Raw genomic sequence first — 23,318 nt, forward strand, 5'->3', positions numbered from 1 at the left:
GGGGAATGGGGCCGGTCACTCTGCCACAGCAGCATCTAAGTGGCTTCTCTTTCCTGAAAAGACTTCGGAAGGGATGAGCCGCTCCAGTCACGCCTGCATCCACAGTAAGAAGAACCCGCTGCTTCCCTGAATGTTAACAGCTGTTGGTTTTTATCCGCGGCGCCCTGGAAGCCAGAACAAAGCGCAGAGTTTGCAAGGTTACGTACAGCCTCGGCGAGTGTGTGTGTGTGTGGGGCGGGGGGAACGGACAGGGATGAAGGATGCGGGATATTGAGTGTGCCGTTGCTAATCTGGGTGCAGTGTTTAGGATCCAGAGAGCTGCTGGGCAGATTAGCATAACCAGACCTCTACTGATCCCTTTAAATGCAGGGCACACAAACACGGGCTGCAAGCAACTCAAGAGGAGGACAAATGGGTCAGGCTTTATACACGGATAGAGCCCTGTCAAAGTGAAGTAGGGGAGGAAATGGCCACACGCAAACAAAGCGTGTTCCCTGCTCACGGCAGAACGTTCTGCTCTTCCCAGTTCCTCGCGCGGTGACACCAGAGGGCTGGGGACAGGCGAAGTGACTCAGGAATCCCTGCCAGAGTCCCGGAGGCAGCCCCGTGGAGAAAGCACTGAGCTGGGAGTCAGGAGGAGAACTGGGAACAGACGCCAGCTCTCAGACACCTTGAAGGAGGCTGATTTCCAAAGGCCGGGCACTCAGCGTTTTATGGAACTCAGACCCCGTTATGGTGTCCTAAATCAGGCCCCCGTCGTCACTTTGGCCATTGTTTGTAACCTGCACCTGGCGCGTATGCACGTCAGTGCCCCGCAGAGAAGGGAAGAAATTACACCCTTTGTAAAGCCCAGGGGAAGGTTTGCAGCTCAGGTGCCGTTCCTGAGAAGCCGAAGGATGTCAGACTTTACACGCCACAGCCCCTCGGCTCCTTGCCTTGAGGAAAAAGGGTCCCGTTAGAGCCCAGGAACGTTTCGGGGCACAGAACAGGGACATCCTCATTGCTGAACAAAGCACGTTCGCTTTGCTCCCTCTTTGCACGTGGGAAAAGAACCAGAAGTCAGGGCCCAGGCAGGCCCTCTGCTGCAGTTCACACGAAAGTCACTCGCTGGGCTGTGCACCAGACGATGCTCACGGCAACAGGAGCGAACAGATTCACCTGGATGGGTTTGCAGCCAGGTGTCTGCGGATGGATCAGAGAGGCAGGGGCACAAAGACACAGGGCGAGAGCATCCCTGCCCAGAAACGCTGCCAGACGGCTCATCATCCCCACTCCACAGCGCGGAACGGAGCCCAGAGAGACACAGGGCGTCTGCAGCAGAGTCAGGAACAGACTCCAGCTTTCCTGGGTCACAATTCAGGGCCTCACCCACAAGGAAACAAGTCAGGAAACACCTTCTCCCTCCCCACTTAAGACTAGAGACTGTTTCCATTCTTGCCCCTTGGACTTCCCGGTCTGTGACACGGGCCTGACTGTGCCGGTAAAGCCAGGCTGAACGGCAGCTGGGCACCTTGGGCCATGGGGGCCCCTTCACCCCCCTTCAGCCAACGGCGGCAGAGAGGGGCAGGTCCTGGGTGAAGTCTCAGCCCTCCGTGGAGAGCATGTGACTAAAGAGATGCATTTTGGTTGCCTCCCCTCCCCCCGCCTTGGGAGCTAAACTACGCCTGAAATTCACCCACAGCCTCTCAGCGTTAACCGTTGAGATTAACGATAAATCGGGGAGGGGGGTTCATTTCGGTGGCTCACGAAGTGAGCTATGAATAAAACTTCCCTTGTGCCAAAGAGGGTTTATTCATGAGCTTCAGCTGAAATTTGCTCCGTGAGAGCCCAGCAGGGCGCAGCCCAGAATACAGATGAGATGCTCATTCCAAGTCTACCCCGGCACGGTGCTGGCAGAGCTGGGGATATAAATTATCGCTCACTCCCCCGCCACAGGCCCGGCTCTGGGACCTGCATTTTTTATTTTAGTTTATTTGGATAATGCCTGGGATGTTTGCTCTCCAAGGAAATTAACATTCCTGGAGCCTCAGGGGCTTCTCTCAGACAGTCCTGATCCACGTGAGAATGTCTGGTTCCCGCAGGGGCTAGTCGGTAAATATACAGCGGAGGGGACGGAGCATGAGAGGTGGGCTACTTCCCAAGAGATTTCTCTGCCTGTCTCCCCCCAGCCCGGCAAGGAGCTCCCCGCAATGCTCTGGACTCAGAAAACATGCTGAGTACATTGGCGGAGAAAGGGAGCTCCATTGGCTGTCCTGACACACCGAAGCTGCCTGGTACTATGGACCTGGGGTGGAATCCCACACTGATGTGGGCTGGATTTCTGAGGCCCCAATTCAGCAAAGCATTTGAGTATGTTCCTCCCACTGAAGCCAGCAGGACCCAAGTGGTGCTGTAGGGGCAGGAACGTCATAGCTACGACATGGGCAGTAACTGTCACGCTCGGCTCGGCACTGGGGAGGCCTCAACTGGAGACCTCTGTTCACTGGGCTCTAAGATAGATGGGGACAAACTGGAGAGTCAGAGGAGAGGAACAAAACCAGACCTGTGAGGAAATATTAAAAGCCTGGCTCATGTTTAGTCTAGAGAAGAGGAGGCTGAAAGGGGGACATAACATCAGTCTTCGGGGGTGGACAAGGTTGTTATAAACAGGATGGTGATCGATCGCTCTTCACATCCAGCAAGGGTAGGAGAAGACAAACTTGACTTGGTTGGCAGTGAGAGAGATTTAGGTTAGATACCAGGAGAAACATTCGAACTCTAAGGCTAACTAAGCACCGGAATAGGTTACCCAGGGGGTTGCAGAATCCCCATCACGGGAGGTGTTTAGGAACAGGCTGGACAAACACCTGTCGGGGTGATCCAGGTTTACTAGGTCCTGCCTCAGCAAGCGGGAAAGCCTAGATGACCTGGCCTCTCTAGGTCTCTTCCAGTCCGACATTGCTAGGGTTCTGCATGCAGAAAGTTAAGAGTGTGTCTGTGTGTGTGGCTGACTGGGGATGAGACCCGCAGTCTGCTGAGGGCTATTGCGCCAGCCAGAGGGACCATGGAAGCTCCCAGACCCGGCTCAGTCCTACAAATCCACGAATCTCTCGGGCGTGCTGCGGAAACAACAGGCCTGGGAACTCTTCTCTGAGAGTCCATTTGATGCCGCCCTTACTTCTGTCCTGATCCAGTGACAAAGTTTTCAGAGTCCCAGGAAGCTAACAGAGGAGGGTTTGTGATTGAGGCCCTGGGACTCAGGAGATGGGGGTGCAAGTCCCTGCTCTACCCCAGAGCCCTGTGTGAGCTCTCGGGGGCAGAGAGAGCTGTGGCCTTGGAGCTGAAGGGAGAATTGCAGCCGGAGCAGTGCAGATAATCCCCCCCCTCCTTTTTCCAATTTCCTCATCCTCAGCTCCTCTGCCGCCCCGCCGCGCTACCATTGATCTCTGCTAACCACGCCGCTTTGATGCGGAGCCATTTCCATCTGGGCATTGAGTGCTTTGTCACTTCCAATCACTGCTGTTCCCAAGGCGCCCCTCAGCTGGCCGGCGCAGGGAGAGGCCGGATGCGGGACAGGGCAGAACAGGGCAAGCTCAGGCATCTGTCCCACCAGGTGGCTCCTGCGTCTCCTTTGCAATGAGCTGCATTGACAAAAGCGCAGTCTCCTTGAAGAGCAGGCCCGGCCTGGGAGCTGTCAGCACCCCATCAATCACCGGCAGGGAAGCTGCCGATAATAAAGCCTGCATCTCATCAACCCACCAGCTGATCCCTTCGCTGGGTTATAATATCGACATCCCTGGGAATGCCGGCTGCCTGAGGAAAGCCTCCGGAGACCGGGCTGCCTGCACCGGCACCTCGCTTCCAAAGCACATGGGGGGGGGGGGGACAAACCTGGCCAAACCCCTTCTGTCCAGAGCTCAGCACCCCTGCTGCTCGAACACAGCCGTGGGCAGCTGGGAGGGTGTTCTGGGGGGGAAGGGGCCTGGTCTACATGGGAAAATTGCACCCGTGGGACTAAGGGAAACTTAGAAATCTGACTAAACTGGTTTAGTTAAATCAGTGAAGTCCCCTTGTGTGCATGGAGACCCATTCCGGTTTGCAGATGCAGGATAGCCATTTACTTACGACTCACAAGAAGAAATCGACTCCTGGTGCTAGCTAAATCCATGCGTGTCACTCTGACACTGCAATTCGAGCCCGCACTCAGCGGGGAGGGACTGATTTAACTCAAAAAGAAGAACAGGAGTACTTGTGGCACCTTAGAGACTAACAAATTTATTAGAGCATAAGCTTTCGTGGACTACAGCCCACTTCTTCGGATGCATCCGAAGAAGTGGGCTGTAGTCCACGAAAGCTTATGCTCTAATAAATTTGTTAGTCTCTAAGGTGCCACAAGTACTCCTGTTCTTCTTTTTGCGGATACAGACTAACACGGCTGTTACTCTGAAACTTGATTTAACTCAGCCAGCTTTTAAAGCGATTTAACCCCATTGGCCTGTTTTTCTCCTGAAGACGAAGCAGAGCTGCACTGGTTGAACAAAAGGTCCGATTTCATATTGGTTTTGTTAACCCGATGCCACAGGCCCCATTTTGTTTTAAACCGGGCTTATTTCTGTTTCGTTTACGTCAGTCAGGAACATGGTTAGTCTGAACGGAGACAAGTCGCTCTGAAATTGAAATAAGAGCGTCCGCACGGGGCGGTTGCACTGGCTGAACCAAACCAGTGCAGGGCTGTGTGCAGACAGCCCCAGAGTCTGCACTCAGCGAATGGTGGGCCTGTCCCTTGAAATCCCCAAAGAGACGGGAGGAGCTCACGCTCTGTCACCTCTGGCACCTGGGAAGCAGAGAACAGCTGCAGCTTGGCCCTTACGTCAGCTCCATCCCAGCCAGGGAGCCCCTGCCCGGGGGGGGGGAGTCTCAGGGGGCCCCTGCCCGCGGGGGAGTCTCAGGGGGCTGTTCCCACACACTTCACACTACAGGGGCTGTCTGAAGGGTCCCGAGCATCACTGGCAATGGGGCCCAGAGCCTCCAACTTGCTCCAGTCCCTGCCCTCCACTGGGACCCTGAGCAGCGGCAAAACAAATCTCTCCTCTGAGCAATGCAACAGACCCCCTGCCTTTGCCACTGTGCAGCAGAGCCCCGGTGCCCACCTGCCCAAGCTGGGGTGTTAATTAACGGAGCGGCACATGTCCCGGAAGCATCGGGATCAGTTTCCCTGTGTGGGCAGCACTGCTCTGAACAAAGTGATTGCCGGGGGTAAGGGGACCTGGTTTCTCCCCCCAGGAGCAGGATGATCAGTCGCCGAGGGAATCCAGGCTCCACGTTAACCCTGTCCAGGGCCTTACCCAGCCTTGGCAGCGCGGCAGCAGCTCATCCCCGGCTGCGTCCGAGAGGCAGGGGAGCACCACCCCGTGTGACAGGACCGCGCCATCCACCCTGCGCACTGCCAGCCCTCTTCTGTTACCAAGCCCCCTGCCAGGGCAGGGACACAGCTCCCCACGCCAGGCTGGGACAGGGAGCTGGAGCTGGTGTCCTCTTGCCCACATCTGGCCTTCCCCCATTTTTCATGCAAGCTGAGGTCAGCTCCTCAGGGATTGCCCCCCCCAGCAGCAGAAAGTAGGGCTGGCACCAGATTCGCCAGCGCCGCTGATTGGGTCGGGGCCCCAGTTGCGTAAACACAAGCTCTTGCTGGATTCTCCGAACGGTGCTTTCTGCCCCTCTGGCAAGCTGCAAACCCCATGGCTTGGCTCGGTCAAATCCACCAGCTGCTGTTGCAGCATCTCATGCCACCCAGGGACAGTCTGTGCATCCGCAGTCAAAGCGGCACTTTATCAACTGCTCGAATTCCTGGGTTCCCAGGGAGTCGGGCCGAGGAAAACGGTCAGGGAATCCCCCGCAGTGAAGGGCTCCAGAGGGCATTGTGTAACACCGACAGACCCCGGTTGTCGGCGGGCGGGATCGAACCTGGGACCTCTGGAGCTCAGTGCATGAGCCAAAAGCCAACTGGCTGTTAGCTAAGGCTGTAGAGCAAACTCATTAATCTCTCTCGCTAAGTGACTCGGTGCCACTAGATGGGACAGACACCACCAGGAGGCGTGTGGGTTACAACTGCACCCACCCGCCTGAAGGGAGGGTGTCCCAGGAAGGCACACTAGCTACGCCAGGCAGCTCGGCATTCACGCCCAGACTCTGCCCCACCCTGCAGAGTTCACAGTCCAAACAGAGCCATGGGGAGGGGAGGAGTGTGCCTGGGTCACACAGTAGGTCAGAGACAGGACTAGACCCTGCTCTCCCAAGCCAGGGATTTACCCACTGAACCTGCCAGCCTTTCTGCTGCTGATGCCTCTCCCCGTCCATCACTGTGAATACCCAGCACTTCCAGACAGGGCCCTACCAAATTCATGGCCACGAAAAACACGTCACGAACCATGAAATCTGGTCTTTTGTGTGCTTTTACACTACACGATACAGATTTCACAGGGGAGATGAATGTTTCTCAAATTAGGAGTCATGACCCAAAAGGGAGTTGCAGGGGGTCGCAAGGTTATTTTAGGGGGGTCATGGTATTGCCACCCTTCCTTCTGTGCTGCCTTCAGAGCTGGGCGGCCGGAGAGCGGCGGCTGGTCGCCTGTTGCCCAGCTCTGAAGGCAGCGCTCCGCCAGCAGCAGGACAGAAATAAGGGTAGCAGTACCACAACCCCCCCTACAATGACCTTGTGACCCCCCCATCCCACAACTCTTTTTTGGGTCAGGACCCCTACAATTACAACCTTGTGAAACTTCAGATTTAAATGGCTGAAATCATGAAATTTGCAATTTTTAAAACCCTACGACCATGAAATTGACCAAAATGGACCGTGACTCTGGTAGGGCCCTACTTATAGACAAGCGCGAGCTGGCTGGGCTGCAGGCTGCGCGTGCTCAGGGTACCAGCCCGCAACCCACTCGTGTGAAATGCAGCCGCCCGGTCCATTGCGGGCTCTCTCGTTAGCACAGCTCCGTGCTCTCTGCTGGGTCCAGCAGTAAGAGCGGTACATAGATCTTCCCCCTCCACATGCAGAGATCCCAGGCTGACCCCATTTCCCACAAGGACACAGGCAGAGCTGGGGACAGGATCGGGGCCCCAGCGATAGGGAGCTGTGCAGTCAAAGACACCCCTGCCCCGGAGAGATTTCCCCTAGATGACCTGGCCCCGGCGGGAAACCTGGGACTTTACTACATGGGCATGTCTGAAAATCACATCCAAGGCATCTCGCATCAGGCGCCAGAGCTCAACAGAGGCTTTGAAATAGGGAGAAGGTCCAGCCTTTGCGGGGAACGCTGGAGAAGTGACTCTGCTGCGCTGTCCTCCAATCAGGGAAAACAATTTCCCTTAATCTTTAATTAATTACTTCAGGTTAATAAAATCATCACATTTCCACGTGGGCCTGGGATTCCTGGGTCCAGCTCGATATCACAGCAATATTTGGAAATTAAACCAATAAATAATAAATGTTGGCTTTTAATGAACTAATTTAAAATGGAGATAAAAATCCTTCAAAACTTTTTTTTGCTCTGAGGAAAGCAATTAGTTCCCACTTGAATATAGAATTAAGCCAGTGAATAGTAATCGATTCCTTTTATTAGCAAATTGAGAGGCCCTTTAATATTTATCAGCGTATTGTTCAGAGTTCAGCTGGAATTAAAATGACCCTTTCCCCTGTGAAACCTCCACTTTGAATCCCACTCAAAGTTTCAAGAATTAAATTTATTAGGGGGATAAATTTATAATCGCCTCACTTGCTACACATATGGAATATATATTGCTAATGTAATTTTCCAAACCAGTGATGAGCACGTCTGAGGAATTTTTTATGGCAAAGTAATTCAGTCTAATATATTGCAGAACAGCAAAATATATTAAATATGTATATGAAACACATCAAAAAATACGATGACAGATTATGCTTTGCTCCAGTATATCCTGTGGCACCGGGGCAGAGGTGGCAGTAGGGGAATATTCCAATCCATCAAAGAGAAAGTTACTTAGTTCAGACGCCTGCAAGCGGCGCATCGCTGGGGTTCAGTCTGATACATGCACATGCATACTCACACGCTGTCACCTAGTGAGAGGCTCCATTTCCTGCAAGGACACAGTTCGCATGACCTCACGCTCCACGCACGAGCTGGGAGAAGCAGACAGGTCTGATAGCTCTGTCTCTCCTTTCAAGGCCAATCCGTGGAGTCAAGTCACTCGTCCCAGGCACAGCTCTGTGCATGCAGTGACACAGGACATCAGGCCAGCTGTGTGCAAAGTTATTCTCCCTGGCACGAGACTCGGGAGACCTGCCTCCTGTTCCTGGCTCTGCCATTGACCTGCTGTGTGACCTTGGGCAAGTCCCTACTATGCTCCCTGCTATTTAGACTGTAAGCTCCAGGGGCGAGATTGTGTCTGTGCAGCATTGTCACAATGGGGTCCTGATCACAGTCAGGATCTGGGCAGCGCCTGGCACGACGGGGCCCTGATCTCGGCCAGGGTCTGGGCAGCGCCTGGCACGACGTGGCCATGATCTCGGCTGGGGTCTGGGCAGCGCTTGGCACGACAGGGCCCTGATCTCGGCCGGGGTCTGGGCAGCGCCCGGCCCGACAGGGCCTTGATCTCGGTCGGGGTCTGGGCAGCGCCCGGCATGACGGGGCCCTGATCTCATTCGGAGTGTGGGCAGCGCCCGGCCCGACAGGGCCTTGATCTCGGTCAGGGTCTGGGCAGCGCCTGGCACGACGGGGCCCTGATCTCGGCCAGGGTCTGGGCAGCGCCTGGCACGACGTGGCCATGATCTCGGCCAGGGTATGGGCAGCGCCTGGCGCAACGGGGCCTTGATCTCGGTCGGGGTCTGGGCAGCGCCCGGCCCGACAGGGCCTTGATCTCGGTCGGGGTCTGGGCAGCGCCCGGCATGACGGGGCCCTGATCTTATTCGGAGTGTGGGCAGCGCCCGGCCCGACAGGGCCTTGATCTCGGTCAGGGTCTGGGCAGCGCCCGGCATGACGGGGCCCTGATCTCATTCGGAGTGTGGGCAGCGCCCGGCCCGACGGGGCCTTGATCTCGGTCAGGGTCTGGGCAGCGCCCGGCGTGATGGAGCCCTGATCTCGGCTGGGGTCTGTGCAGCGCCCAGTGCAACGGGGCCCTGATCTCGGCTGGGGTCTGGGCAGCGCCTGGCGCGACGGGGCCCTGATCTCGGTTGGGGTCGGTGCAGCACCCAGCACGACGGGGCCCTGGTCTCGGCTGGGGTCTGGGCAGTGCCCGACATGACGGGGCCTTGATCTTGGCTGGGGTCTGGGCAGCGCCTGGCGCGATGGAGCCCTGATCTCGGTCGGGGTCTGGGCAGCACCCGGCATGACGGGGCCCTGATCTCATTCGGAGTGTGGACAGCGCCCGGCCCGACGTGGCCTTGATCTCAGCCGGGGTCTGGGCAGCGCCTAGCCCGACGGGGCCTTGATCTCAGTCGGGGTCCATGCAGCGCCCGACCCGACGGGGCCCTGATCTTGGCTGGGGTCTGGGCAGCGCCCGGCGTGATGGGGCCCTGATCCAAGTTGGGGACTATGCATCACCCAGAACAATTGGGCCCAGTCTCAGTTGAGGTCTCTAGTTCTGACTGTAACGCTAACAGCTCAGACTATTAATAACAAAGTGGCAGTAGGAATAGGCTGGGGGTGGGGAGGTGTCAATTATTTTTTTTCTTTTACGAGCCCCGTTTGTGAGTTGTGCTGAGTCGTGTAAGAGGACCAGTGAAATGGCTCAGAAATAACGTGAACGACCCAAAATTTTCAACAGCTCCCCACAGCAAATAGATGAGGAAGCCAAGGAAACCTCCCCTATAGGTGCCCGCCTATAACTGCTCCTTCTCCCTCCCCCAAGATTGGATTCTTTCCCCTTCTTTTTCCTGCTTTGCGTTAGCATTTGCCAAGCAGCCAGGATTCTCACTAGTGCATAGAGCAGGGGGACGGGAGCCAGGACTCCTGGGTTCTGGTCAGGAGTGACTCCACTGAGGAAAATGGGGTTACACTGGTGTAAATCAGGAGTGACTCCACTTCGGTCAGCAGGGTTACTCTGGTCTAAAGCTGGCACAATTGGAAGCAGAATCTAGGCCTCTGTTTCTAATGTCCGTGAGTCGCCCCCGTTGGCTTCGGGTGACCAGATGTCCCATTTTTATAGGGACAGTCCCGATTTAGGGGTCTTTTTCTTATATAGGCTCCTATTACCACCCCCCCCACCCCGTCCCAATTTTTCACATTTGCTGTCTGGTCACCCTACGTTGACTTGGCAGCCGCCCGAGAACAAAGAGCAAATCAGACTCTCCCTGGTTTCAGGAGAGCGGGGATTGCACATGGCCACAGCCCTGCCAGCCCTGCGTGCTTCGGGGGAGCCGGGAGGAGAGGGGTCCGGAGAGGGCCACACAGGCCGTGCAGGAGGGAGAGGGAGTTAAGATGCCTTTCTGGAAAGCATCCTTCAGCAAGCAGAACGGGGCAGGCGAAACACCTCCCAGCCGCGCCATCTAGCGACAACCCAGGGCCCTGCGCTCCAGTGCCTGTTGGCAGGGCCAAGTCACGCAGATCTACCTTCTCCATCCCACCCCTGCTTAGGGTTACCATACGTCCGGATTTTCCCGGACATGTCCGGCTTTTTGGGCTCCAAATCCCCGTCCGGGGGGAAATCCCAAAAAGCCGGACATGTCCGGGAAAATCGGACATGCGGTCGGCGGCTCGGGTGCCGGGCCGGGGGCTCGGGGGCTCAGCCGGCGGTGCTCGGGGGGGCCCGGGGCCGGGCCGGGGGCTCGGGGGGCCTGGCCGGCAGTGCCGGGCCGGGCCAGGGGCTCGGCCGGCGGTGCTCGGGGGGGCCCAGGGCCGGGCCGGGCCGGGGGGCTCGGCCGGCGGCTCGGGTGCCGGGTGCCGGGCCGGGTGCTGGGCCGGGGGCTCAGCCGGCGGTGCTCGGGGGGGCCGGGTGCCGGGCCGGGGGCTCGGGTGCCGGGCCGGGCCGGGGGGCTCGGCCGGCGGCTCGGGTGCCGGGTCGGGTGCCGGCGGTGCTCGGGGTGGCCGGGTGCCGGGCCGGGTGCTGGGCCGGGGGCTCGGCCGGCGGTGCTCGGGAGGGCCGGGTGCCGGGCCGGGGGCTCGGGTGCCGGGCCGGGCCAGGGGCTCGGCCGGCGGTGCTCGGGGGGGCCGGGTGCCGGGCCGGGGGCTCGGGTGCTGGGCCGGGGGGCTCGGCCGGCGGCTCGGGTGCCGGGTCGGGTGCCGGCGGTGCTCGGGGTGGCCGGGTGCTGGGCCGGGGGCTCGGCCGGCGGTGCTCGGGGGGGCCCAGTGCCGGGCCCGGCCGGGGACTCGGGTGTCGGGTCAGGGGCTCGGCCGGCGGTGCCGGGCCGGGCCGGGGGCTCGGGGGACGGGCTGGGGACCTGCGGTGCCGGGGGTGGGCCGCGCCTCCTCCCCCCCCACACACACACACCCCCTTACCTGCTTCAGGCTTCCCGCGACTCAAATGTTCGCGGGAAGCAGGGGAGGGGGCGGAGACTTTGGGGAGGGGGCGGGGTTGGGGAGGGCGTGGGGGCGGGGCTGGGGGCGGGGCTGGGGCCCCTTTAAAGTGTCCTCCTTTCGGAGGCACTAAATATGGTAACCCTACCCCTGCTTCTGTCTGCCACTCTCGCCCCCTCGCTACAGCAAACAGCCCCTAGCGGCAGCCGCTGCCCAGCAAAGCCCTCTCAACGCTCCACAGCTGCCGTCCGAAACGGCCTGTTATTCCAGAGTTTATTTCAATGAGGCTGAGATTCTGGAGTGTCTAAATTACCCAGGCTGCTGCTGGTTCCTCCCTGTTTTGAAGGGGGAGTGGGCGGGGGGGGGGGAGAGACTGTTCAAACCGTGCACAAGTGACTCCAGGAGAGAGAAAAAAGAGACAAATGGGGATCTAATTTGCGTAATGGGGTCTAATTTGTTTTCAAAAGCCGCTTCTCTCCTGACTCGGGGAATTGGCGTGGCGTGAAATATACCTGCGGCATGTGAATGAGGAGGCTCCCTCAGCAAGTTTATGGTTCCTGCTCGACAAAGGCCGCTCTTTAAATCAAAGCAGAGATAGCGAAAGAATTAAGGTGTCAAGATAATGCACGTTTATTGTTTTTGCCAGTCAGCCGGAGCTGGAGCATTCTGGTGTGTGGACCCAATCCGTATCCCAGCGCCACCAGGACGGTCTCCCCCCGCCGTGGCAAAGCCAGGCGTCAGTCCAGGGCTGCGAGCCCCAGCAGCCGGAATTAGTCACCTAATTATTCATCAGTGTGACGAACTGGGACTGTTCTGACTGTGGTCTGTGAATGCTGACAGGGGAGTGTGGCTGGGATAGTCTGCGTTGGGGGATGGGAGACTGACCGAGGAGAATACCTGAGCATGTAACATGAGAACCCAGGAAGGGGTTAGAGGCCAGGTGACACCTTTGCCCAGGAAACTGAACAAAGGCTGTGGGAGGGGTCGCTGAAGGGGGAGTTTCAGAGCTGGCTGGTGATATGGCTGGGAGGCAGACGGGGCTCTGACCTCCCAAGGGGGCTGGGGTGCCCGAGGACCCCAAGATGGACCTAACTGAGGGGGTCCTGTTGTCTGTGCCTGCAAGACCTGTCTTGGACTGTATTCCTGTCGTCTAAATAAACCTTCTGCTTTACTGGCTGGCTGAGAGTCCTGGTGAATCGCAGGAAGCCGGGGGTGCAGGGCCTTGTCTCCCCCACACTCCGTGACAATCAGCTTTGCTTCCTCTCCTACAGAAGGAGCAGCAGTCAGAGGATGCTCGCATGCCCCATAATAATCTACAACATACAAGAGAGAGCACCTCCCCCACCCTGTCTTTGCTACTAAGACATGCAGAGACCAGGGTCCCATTGTGCTGGGGGCTGCACAGATGCACAGCGGGAGACAGCCATGGCCCCAAAGGACTCAGACTAAACAGACAAGGGAAGGGTGGGGGGGGACTGGCTCAGGCTTGGAGGCGGAGGTGAGACAAGACCCTACCTCCCTGCAAGCCCAGTGCAGCCCCCTGCCCCCAGTGCCCCTCCCCCTTCCTCGTTAGTTAGTGGGGAATCTCCTGGATCAGTCTTTACCTGAGCCGCTCTGTGGGCCGGGGGCCACCTTTGCAGACAGCACCTGGCCCAACGAGGGTCTCTAGGCGCTACCCAAATGCCCATCACTAATAGCACTCACGCTGCCCATTAACCTGCCATCTCACCGGGGAAGCAACTGTATCACCACTGGCCTCCGTGGCTAGCGACAAGCCTGCCAAGCAGGGCCAGACGACTCAGGCAGGTGCCCGCTGCTTGGAAGCTGGGCTGGGCAGGTGAGTGATGCGTTTGCCCAGGTTCACTCACCAAGCACCAAGGTTCTTGTTCTGGAGAGACTTTTCTCTCACGCCCGGCCACCCATCTCCCCTGTCTGACCTGTCGCCTTCTTGTTGCATCATGTCCAGAATGAGGCCCCCGTCCTGCCACTGGGCTGCTCAGGCCGATAGATTTCAGCAGGACTGGAAGACAGTCCAATAGCAGGGTCCCGGCCCTAGACGATAAGTGATTTGGAATCTGCATGGATGCGATTGCAGGATCAGGGCCTCAGATGGCCAGTGAGGGAGGAATAGGGAGCTTGGGACTGACTCCCCGTCTGCTGCCGGCACCTGCACCCATAGAACGTGAGCACACGATGCTCCTGTTCTGAGCCAGGAGCGTCTCCCAGCCACTTGGCTCTGGTTTTAACAATGGCACAAGCAGCCAGGCCCCACAATCGGGCCCTCTTGTCGCGTCACTGCTTTCCAGGAGGTGTCTCACGGACCGCTGGGCACTGCAGAAATAACGTGTCATCACCTGTCTCTGTAGCTGTGACGAAGTGGGACTGTTCTTAATGTTTCCTCTGAATACTGGGTGGGTGCCTCAGTTTCCCCTATGCATTTCTTAAGTCTCCAGTGTGCGTAAATGGCCGACACTTTGTATCCTGGCAACAAATGGCTGGGGCCCTTCCCCCCTGCAAGGGAATAGCTAAAGGTGAACAAAGAGATCAGGTGACCTCCTGGCCCGGGAAAGAGACAAAGCCCAGAGAGGAGGGGCTGGAGGGGATTGCAGTTGGGAGTTGGCTGGGGACAAGGAGTGAAGTGCAGACGGGGGTGTCTGGCTCTCTGCCCCTCCCAAAATGGACCCGGCTGAGGGGTCCTGTTCTCTGTACCTACAAGCTCTGTTTTAGACCATGTTCCTGTCATCTAATAAACCTCTGTTTTACTGGCTGGCTGAGAGTCACGTCTGACTGCGAAGTGGGGGTGCAGAACCCTTTGGCTTCCCCAGGACCCCGCCGGGGCGGACTCGCTGTGGGAAGCGCATGGAGGGGCAGATGCTGAATGCACCAAGGTCAGACCCAGGAGGTGAAGCCGTGTGAGCTTCTTGCCCTGAAGACGGTCTGCTCCGAGGGAGAGGAGGCTCCCCAAAGTCCTGACTGGCTTTGTGGGGAGCAGTTCCAGAGCATCGCCCGGGGACTCTGTGACAGCGGCCATCTCCCCGAGGCCAAGAAGGAGGGTGCTGCGTTGGCCAGAGCAAATCCCAGGCAGGTAAACGTGAAAGCCCAGCAAGGACGGGAAAGTCACCAAACTCTGACTTCCTCTGCACACGTGAACGCAATCAGCGATCTCACCCCACCTGCCAAGCGGCGACTCCCAGGGAGAGTGATTGCCATGCGGCATGCTGGCTGTAATAATCGCCTCTAACCATCAATTATTATCTAATCTGCCGTGCGGTTTCATTACCGGCGTCATTTGTGCTGCTCTCCTGGGTTCCGTGCGGGGCGAAAGTCCTTCAAATTAAACGGGGAATGTAACAGCTTCAAAAGCAATAACTCTGGCGCACAAGCAGATTAGACGGGCGGGGGAGGTGTTAACGTGTTTGGGACAAAGGCAGCATTAGCGTTTCACAGCGTGGCCAGGAGCTGGGAACGGGGATTGGAAACACTGCCACCCTCAGCACGAACGCTCCAGGGGGTCCCTAACACTTGCTTTCTGGAGGGCGGGAGCAAGAAGTGGGGGAGGGATGTTAATTCACCTTGTAGAGCGTGGCCTCCTTGGCCTGACATTTGAGACCTGGGTTCTCTTCCCATGTCTGCCACTAGCCCCGGGGGTGACGTTGGCCAAGTCCCTCCCCTGCCCCTTTGCCTGCTGAGGCTGTAAGGTCTTTGGGGCAGGCCCTGCCTCACAGGCTCTCTTGTGCCTGAAGAGAAGGCGAGCTTGGATGACAGCATCACACCATGAAATAGATCCGGAGCTGCACAGCGGGGGGTTGTACGCAGCTGGCGCGCCGTAGTCTACAGCCCCCGAGGGGCCAGCCAGCCGCCTGGCAGTAAAAGCACCACCGCACTCGAGCCCAGGGTGTTTGTGTGTGGACAGGACCAATGCTCACATTAACTCTGCATGAACCTGAGCCCTTGGCCTGTTTCCATGCGGTGCCCAGGCATTGGGGCTTCCATATTGGACCTCCAGGCACCACCATAATAACAACTTTGCACATCTCTCAGGACTGGGCATTAACCTGCGGCATGTCAGGCAGGGGGCCCCCGGATGGCGTCTCTGGCAGGGGGTCCCCGGATGGCGTCTCTGGCAGGGGGCTCCCGGGAAGGCGTCTCTGGCAGGGGGCTCCCGGGAAGGCGTCTCTGGCAGGGGGTCCTGGGAAGGCGTCTCTGGCAGGGGGCCTGCACTTTGTCCATCCACGCGCCTGCACAAAGAAGCGTAAAGTTCCCCGGGAGGGAGACACTGCTGGAGATTGTGTCAGATGGATCCTCCTCTCCTCGGCTTTCTCTGGGGGCGACTTTTAACTTTGTATTTTCTATCCATTTTTTATCCTCTCTTTTAATGAATGTGTGTTGTCGGGGGGATGTTGTCGTCCGAACTCTCTCTCGATCGATCGATTTGGGGACAAATTGTTTTATAAAATGCTTTAAATTATCGAACGCACGCTCCCTGGGGGACCCTCACGTTCGCATTCTCTCTCTCTCGGTCAATAAGCGATACGCTCAGCACCACGTTGGACAGATGCCGACACACAGTGACGTAACGCTGGATGTTAGACACGGTTAGTCCAACCCCTCCCTGAGATGAATAACCTCAATCCCGACCTACAGCTCTCTGCTATCCCAGCCCTGGGCTCCCTCTCCCGCTCAGCCCAGCTGGTGCCTCTCACTCCCGACCCGCAGCCCTGTTATCCCGAGCTCCCCCCCCCAGCTCTGCGGTGCCCCTCAAGCTCAGGACTGGAGTGTCACGGAGAGCATAGGTCCACGTTAACAGCACAGGCTGTTGCCAGTCAGGGCAGAGCGGCGCGTGTGCTCACGTCAGCATAAGCCCAGAGCCGCCGCATCGTTGTCAGAGTAAAGCCATGGTGACAGAGCGGAGAATCCGGCCTGTAATGAATGCACCCACTTTGTACACATGCAAATGCCTGCACACGGTGCCCCGGAGGGCAGGCGCGGCCCCACGGCTCCTCATAGACAGCCATGGGTTGGGGACTCCTGCTCTGGTGGAGGTCACCTGCTACAGTATCTGTCGCTGCTCCCCACTCCGCCTATGAGCCGTGACACTGCCTGAGCCCTTGCTATCGACAGCCACTCCTTGCACGGCTCTGCTGGAACGCTGCTGGCCCCGGGGGCCTCTTTAATTACGCAGCCAAAGCCTGATCAAAACTCCCATCTCGTCTCTTATGGCAGAAAAGACAAACCACGTTCGATATTCCCCCGCCCCTCCGCCTCAGCCTCTTGCTCCCACCCAGACCGGACGCCGCCTCCCTGCCTTTCACTGCGTCCAGTGCATTTCTTTGTGTCCCCGCTGCCCATGCGCCACTCAGAGGCGGGGAAAGGGCGAGGTATGGGCCGTGCTCTGCCCTAGCCGGGCGTCCGAGGCGCCGGTGGACGCACGAGTTGGTTTGATGGTGGCAATGACAGCGTGGAGAGGCCGTGGAGGAAGGGACTCGTAAAATGCAACAAACAAAAGACGCAAACAATAGAGAAGGATGAGGTCAGTCGTGGTCCAGCAAGAGGCGCTGGGGCTTTGAGCACGGCAGCCCGCCCTCCAGCAGTGACCCTGGGAAATAGCCTTGCTGGGCTGCTGTGAGTCCATGGGGAGTCGGCGTGTGACGAGTGGCTGGCTGCCCACTACACTTCCAAGCACAACGGCTCCTGTGTCATTATCTTGACAAGAACCAAGTTCCAGGGATCTCAGGGGACAGGGCCTCCGGTGGGCTGGCCAGACCCTCGCAAAGCCCTGGGCTGCCACTGCGGCTATGGGTTTTGTGCCAGGAGCAGGTGCCAGGTGCTGCCCAGACACACAATGAGGGGCAGCCCCTGCGGCAAAAAGCCTGAACATGCACCAACCGGACTATTACCCCAGGGCGCCTAGCGACTGGCCCAAGGTCGAACAAGGCGTCTGTGGCAGAGCCAGGAATTGAACCCACATTTGCTGCAGCAGAAGGCCTGAACCCCACAGCCGCCCCTCCTATGCCAGCAGTGAGCTGGGCTCTGGCTGGGAGCTGAGCTGACGCCACTGGCGTCCCCATTCCCTGCCAGACCCTGAGCACTGACAGGCAGAGCCGCTGTTTGCACTGGGGCAGCCGGGCTTGAACCCAGGCGCTTTGCCCCAGTTCATCTCGCAGAGGGCAGCGCTGTGCTCTGTCTGGAGCCGCGAGCACTGAGGCTCCTGAACCCTGCCCTTGGAGTGCTTCCATCTGCAGCCTCCACACGGTGTTTTGTGTGGAGTGGCAGCCTGTGGGGCTGGGACGCTGGAGCAGGGGCAGCTTGGCCGGGAGGACCAGCCATGCGCACAGCCAGAAGGCCAGCTGCAGAACCCCCAAACCATCCCTTGCCTTCTCCGTCGGGCCCCACCTGGACAAGGGAAATGTGCACTGGTGTGACGAGCCCGATGGAGCAGCTACCCCTCATGCAGACACGGCACGGATGCACGCGGGGCTTGCCCTGGGTGTCTCACCCTCGTCCTGCACTGGCATGGCGCAGCCAGAGGCCGTGCTAACCCATGGGGCCCCCCCAACACATTATAAAAAGCAAATGGGCCCCCCCCCTTGAGCTGCGTGGGGGCCCTAAGCAATTGCTTAGTCTGCTTCTGCCTGGTGCCTGGCTGGAGGCTTACAGGGCCTCAGTGGCCTCAGGGCTGGCTCCGCCCCCACCTGAGCATGTGGGCGGGGCGGGGCTATATCAGGGGCCCAGGTAGCCTCTGCTCTCATCACCAGTGACGCGGCTCTGCGGGGCGAGTCCTGAGGGCAGCGGGAACCTTCCTCCTCCAGAAGATGCTGTGTCGCCGAAGCAGTAGCGACAGTCGCTCTTTCAAGCAGCGGAAGAGCCTGGGTAAATCCCGGGGGGATTGGGGAGAAATGCCAAGGGGGGAAGAGAGCTGGGGTGGAGGCCCAGGCATGGCCCCTGTACCCAGGTGTCTGTTTCTCTTGTTGCAGCCAGTAGGATGCGGGAAGCAGCTGAAATCCGGGCGAAGTACCCCACCAAGATCCCGGTAAAGTTCCTCTCTCTCTGTCTGCCCTGGGGGCGTTTAACACTTCTTGAGCTTCGCTAACCAAACTCAAGGCCCACAGCTTCTCCTGCCCCACTCCGGCTTCCTACCACTACACAACATAGCCTGGTATCTGCACACCGGGCACTGTCGCCTAGGCCAGCACAGGAGTCGTGGGCCGTGAAATTGAGTGGTTGAAGTGCCTGACATCCAGTGAGACCTGCAGATGAAGGGCAAATTCTGCCCTGTGAAGGCAGCATGGCTGACTCCCATGAATTTGCTGTGGGTTGTGTGATCGCTTTTCTCATGGGGAAACTGTTGGTTTAAACTTCTAAGCCTGGTGGCTTGGGGAAGCCTGAAAATGAGACCTTGACAGGCTCAAACAATCCACCAAATAAAAATCTCAACCTTCCTTTATAAATACCAGGGCTGTCCAGGGCCTGAGTTGGATGCTGGGGCTTGGGAATGGTGCAAATGAGACCCTCAGGAAAGGCATTTCTAGTCTCAGGTGGCCCTGTGGGCTCTCAGTGCCTCTGGGACAGGGAAGCTGGTCTGCAAACTCCCTAGGTCCTGCTCTAACCCGTCTCTCCTCTCTGGCTCCAGGTGGTGGTGGAGCGTTACCAGAAGGAGAAGCAGCTGCCTCTGTTGGACAGGACCAAGTTTCTAGTTTCCCAGGACTCCTCCATGTCTCAGTTTGTGATCACCCTGCGGTAAGGAATGAGTGCGTGGGGGGGAGGGTTTGCTCTTTCATGTGGCCCAGATCTGGGAAAGGGCAAGTCCCCTCTCTTTTCCCTCACACACTCTTTAAAATAGAAAGGGCTTGTCCACATTGGAAAAGCTGCATCAATCTCAGTAAATAGGCTGAAGTCTGAACTGGTTGCATCAATGCAAACCTCTAATGCAGAAGCATTTGCACCTTAAACCTGTCTGGCTTAATTTGGGAACCAGGGTGACAGTAGGGTTGTGAACCCTACAGGATTGGCCTGGAGTCTCCCAGAATCAGCACTGATCTCCTGGTGACTGCTGAAGGCAATCCGGGAGACTTTAATAGGCTATTTTAAGGAAATGACCTTGTCATGTTGGGGGTGGGGGAATCTTCCAGAATAGCTTCAGTCAGAGTTGGCAATCATAGGTGCGTGAGGCTTAAACTCTAAGTGCGTCTGCATTCAGGGTTTGCACTGGTGAAACCAGACCAGCTTTACAAGTCCACCAGGGCCATTGGTGTAACAGACCTGGCCCCTCTTCCCCTGACTGGGAGGGGCTGCTGCTGTAAAGAATTTCCTGCTCCCTCTGGGATGGGAGGCTGGGAATGGCCTTGTTGCTGAGGCCTGCAGTGGCACGCTGGCAGCCTGGCTTTTCTGCTGTTTGATGTGAATGATCTGTGTGAAGTTGCAAACAGGCACAGGTGAATAGCTGATTAGAGGCAGGCAATTAGCAGTGATGCAAACAAGCTGTCGCTGCTGCCAACAGTGGTTAGTGATGTCCGAGAGAGGCTCAGCGTGCTAATTAGCAGCATTACACCTGATCAAAGAAACTCCCTCTAACTAGAGACCAGAAATACCAAACTTGCAAGGCTTAATAAGACAGACAGCCCTCCTGGATCCCAGCCCTGCGTGCTCAGCTGAGATGACTAATAACTTCTTTCCAAGCTGGCTTATTACAGATGTCTCAGGGTTGCACTAATCAGTGAGAAGGGATGAATAACTAGAACAACAGAGGTGAGGGGGGGCTAATGGAAAACAGCAGCCCCCCCCTCACCCCCCCCCCCCCAACAGGCCAGGGCAGCAGCTCGCTGTGCTACTCTGTGTGTTTGGGGCTGGCATTTCCGCTTTCCTGCTCAAAGTGGCACCACTGAGGCAGAATGTTTCCCTGGCCAGTGCCGTCCAACATGGCTGTGTGGCGCTGTGATGCTGCAGGGTTCTTGCTGGCTGCCTTCAATGCTGCACTGCTGTGGCAAACAGCGAACACACAAGCTGCACCCTGGCTTTGCCTGCCCAGGTGCTCTGTGCATGGCATCCTCCCCCCGCCGCCCCTAAATCTGCCCTGTAGCATCCACCAGCCCCTGCGCTCAACTCTTAAACGAGTTACTACGTTAGTGGCTTCCTTGAAGAGACGGTACCCAGCAGTGCATGGACTTAGCTGGGGTTAACAAACACTCTCCTTTCATCAAAGGACTGAATTGGTTTATAGCAAAAGTAAAACAAGTCCCTTAAACAAAAAGGACAGGGATTAAGTGATGCCAAGGATATGGAATAAAAACAGTGGCAAGTGCTGGGTTCCTTTGGTCCCCTCCAGTGAAGGAGGCCAAATGGCCTTTTCTCTCTCTTCCCAAAGGTCACTGACCCTGCTTCAAGAGCCAGGAAGCTCTCCTGGGGGCCCACCTTGCTGTTCCCGCCAGGGAACTGACACCACCCTAACTTCTGCAGTTTCCTCCCCCATGATGCTACTCCGAGGCAGTCTGCCCCATTTGCTAGGTTGCTTTTGTTTACCTGGGATAGAAATGTACCTTTCTTGTCTCTGCCTGGTGACCAGGCAGGTCCAACAAGCAAATACACGTTCCATTGCCTAGGCAGACTGGGCTTGGCATATCTTGCCAGAGAGACTTTGAGGGCGATTCTACCACCTATTTATAACTCTTTATACACACCCTGTACACATGCTGGTTCCAAAAGTCATTGGGTGGGGTGTTAACTGTCAGTATATGATACTGCACCTAACATGCTGGTGTCAGGTCTGACACACATTATAAGAACTGCTACTGGGCCTCTGTCATGAGTATCTTGTTAACCACAAACGCTCCAGTAGGATTAATCAACACAAACAGCATGCATGCAAGCCAACCCTACAATAACAAGTGCAGAATGTGTGTGAGGGAGTGGTGACTACCTCTTTGAAGGATGCTCTGTGTGGACTCTGAGAACATGCAGAGGAAGGGCAGAGCAGGGGTTATGGGTGCTATCCTGGGACTTGGGAGAGCTGGGGGGGGGGGGGGGAAGAGGGTGTCAATTCCCTGCTCTGCCAATGACTTCCCTGGATGGCCTTGGGTGCATCACTTAGCCTCTTAGGGCCTCAGCTCCCTATCTCATGGAGATGAGACTTCCTCCCTCACATGCATTCAGTGTTGAGGCTTGGTGACTGTGGGGAGAGCCAGAGACATTGCATAGTCATCGAGAGCCTTTAAATGCTTCATTCACCTGTTCCATCTCGTACTCGGATGCCAAGGTCTCTTGGGCAGGGTCCATCCTGTCTGTACAGCAGCTAGTGACAATCACTGACATCAGTAACTCGAGATGCCAAATGCTGCAATTCACGCTCCTTGGAACTGTTGTGGATCTCATTATCTAACAGTCTCTGAAAATCTCCTTAAACCCCCAGAACTCGCATGTCCCTGACAGCAACGCAGGCCTTCTACCTGCTAGTGAACAAGGGCCTGCCCAGCATGAGTGTGACCGTGGGGGAGGTGTACCGCGACCACAAGGATGAGGATGGCTTTCTCTACGTAACCTACGCTTCCCAGGAGATGTTCGGCTGCCGCTGCTTGCATGGCCCTGCGGTGACTCAGCCATGAACCTGCCTGTTGCCAGCTGGTCTCTGTCTGTCTTTGGTTTATCTTGTGATGCAAACAACTGCAGGGGCTGAAAACCTCTTTCTTAACCTGAATTTTTAATTAAACTGCTGTGTGGGGATAGAGGAGGAAAGCATGAAAGTCCAAGAGCTACTAGCAGGATCACTCTCCTGCAACAGCACTGGGGACTTGAGTCTCTCTGAACAGATGCCTGTTAGAAGAAGAACTTGTGACTAAAGCTATGAAGTGTTTTTAATGCCAGAATCACTAAACATCCTATTGAGTCTCACTCTGATCCGCTGCAAGGTTATTCTCTTAACAGGCCTATTCCTCTCCCTTTTTAAAGGATTTCACTGCTGGACGTTGTTCTGGTTAGCGGCACCGGGAACTTAAGTTTAGTTTTAGCAAGTCTGCTCCTGTAACAGGGATTGGTGTACCAGGGTTCCACGGCTGGGATTTTTAAGCTTCACATCTATTGTCTGTAACGTCTCCTGTTGGTTTTAAGTTTGAGTCCTTGGAATAAAGCAATTGAAATGTGACTTACTCTGATCATTTAATGGGGCTCTTCCCAAAGATGGGGGCAGGGCTGGGTTGATAACCTTGTATCCCATTATGGTCCTACTGTGTTAGGGGCTGTAATCTGGGCAAGTGGTGTCATCAGGCAAACTGTGAGAGGGGAAACAAGCACCGAGAGGAAGGGACTTGCCTCAGGTCACTGACCTGTGTGTGACAATGCTGGGAACAGAGCCCTGGAGCTCCTCTAGGCCTGGGGTCTACGTGCTGCCTGCCCACAATATAACTAGCACATGCTGCCCACAGAGGTGACAGGTTCTCTGTGACGGGGGGCATGAAACATTACCGGATAAGAGAAGCATCCAATACCTGTTCTGCACGAGCCTCTGACTGCATGAGGGGCAGGATGATGGCGAACGATCATGGGGGATTCAGGGTAGCAGCCGTGTTAGTCTGTATCCTCAAAAAGAACAGGAGTACTTGTGGCACCTTAGAGACTAACAAATTTATTAGAGCATAAGCTTTGCATATGCATCCAAAGAAGTGGGCTGTAGTCCACGAAAGCTTATGCTCTAATAAATTTGTTAGTCTCTAAGGTGCCACAAGTACTCCTGTTCTTTTTGATCATGGGGGGAGGGAGAGCTCAGTGGTTTGAGCATTGGCTTGCTAAACCCAGGGTTGTGAGTTCAATCCTTAAGGGGGCATTTAAGGATCTGGGGCAAAAATCTGTCTGGGGATT

General features: G+C 56.8%; 1 protein-coding gene across 1 annotated transcript; it reads left to right on the plus strand.

Annotated features, from left to right (window-relative positions):
* Positions 1 to 18,266: 18,266 nt before the first annotated feature.
* LOC128828415 (microtubule-associated proteins 1A/1B light chain 3C-like) lies at positions 18,267 to 22,528 on the plus strand. The gene is made up of 4 exons (XM_054013091.1): positions 18,267 to 18,344; positions 18,449 to 18,504; positions 19,105 to 19,211; positions 21,877 to 22,528. Exons 1-4 carry the CDS (start codon positions 18,287 to 18,289, stop codon positions 22,067 to 22,069), a joined length of 414 nt encoding a protein of 137 aa, XP_053869066.1. The 5' UTR covers positions 18,267 to 18,286; the 3' UTR covers positions 22,070 to 22,528.
* The last annotated feature ends 790 nt before the right edge of the window (positions 22,529 to 23,318 follow it).

Source organism: Malaclemys terrapin, chromosome 23, assembly GCF_027887155.1.
Source record: "Malaclemys terrapin pileata isolate rMalTer1 chromosome 23, rMalTer1.hap1, whole genome shotgun sequence".
NCBI classification, from domain to species: domain Eukaryota; kingdom Metazoa; phylum Chordata; order Testudines; family Emydidae; genus Malaclemys; species Malaclemys terrapin.

Excerpts from the sequence above, each read along its gene's own strand:
- LOC128828415 (XM_054013091.1), top strand. The coding sequence starts at position 18,287 with ATGCTGTGTCGCCGAAGCAGTAGCGACAGTCGCTCTTTCAAGCAGCGG. Across the intron at positions 18,345-18,448 it reads CAAGCAGCGGAAGAGCCTGG|CCAGTAGGATGCGGGAAGCA; the intron begins GTAAATCCCGGG and ends CTCTTGTTGCAG. Across the intron at positions 19,212-21,876 it reads CAGTTTGTGATCACCCTGCG|AACTCGCATGTCCCTGACAG; the intron begins GTAAGGAATGAG and ends TTAAACCCCCAG.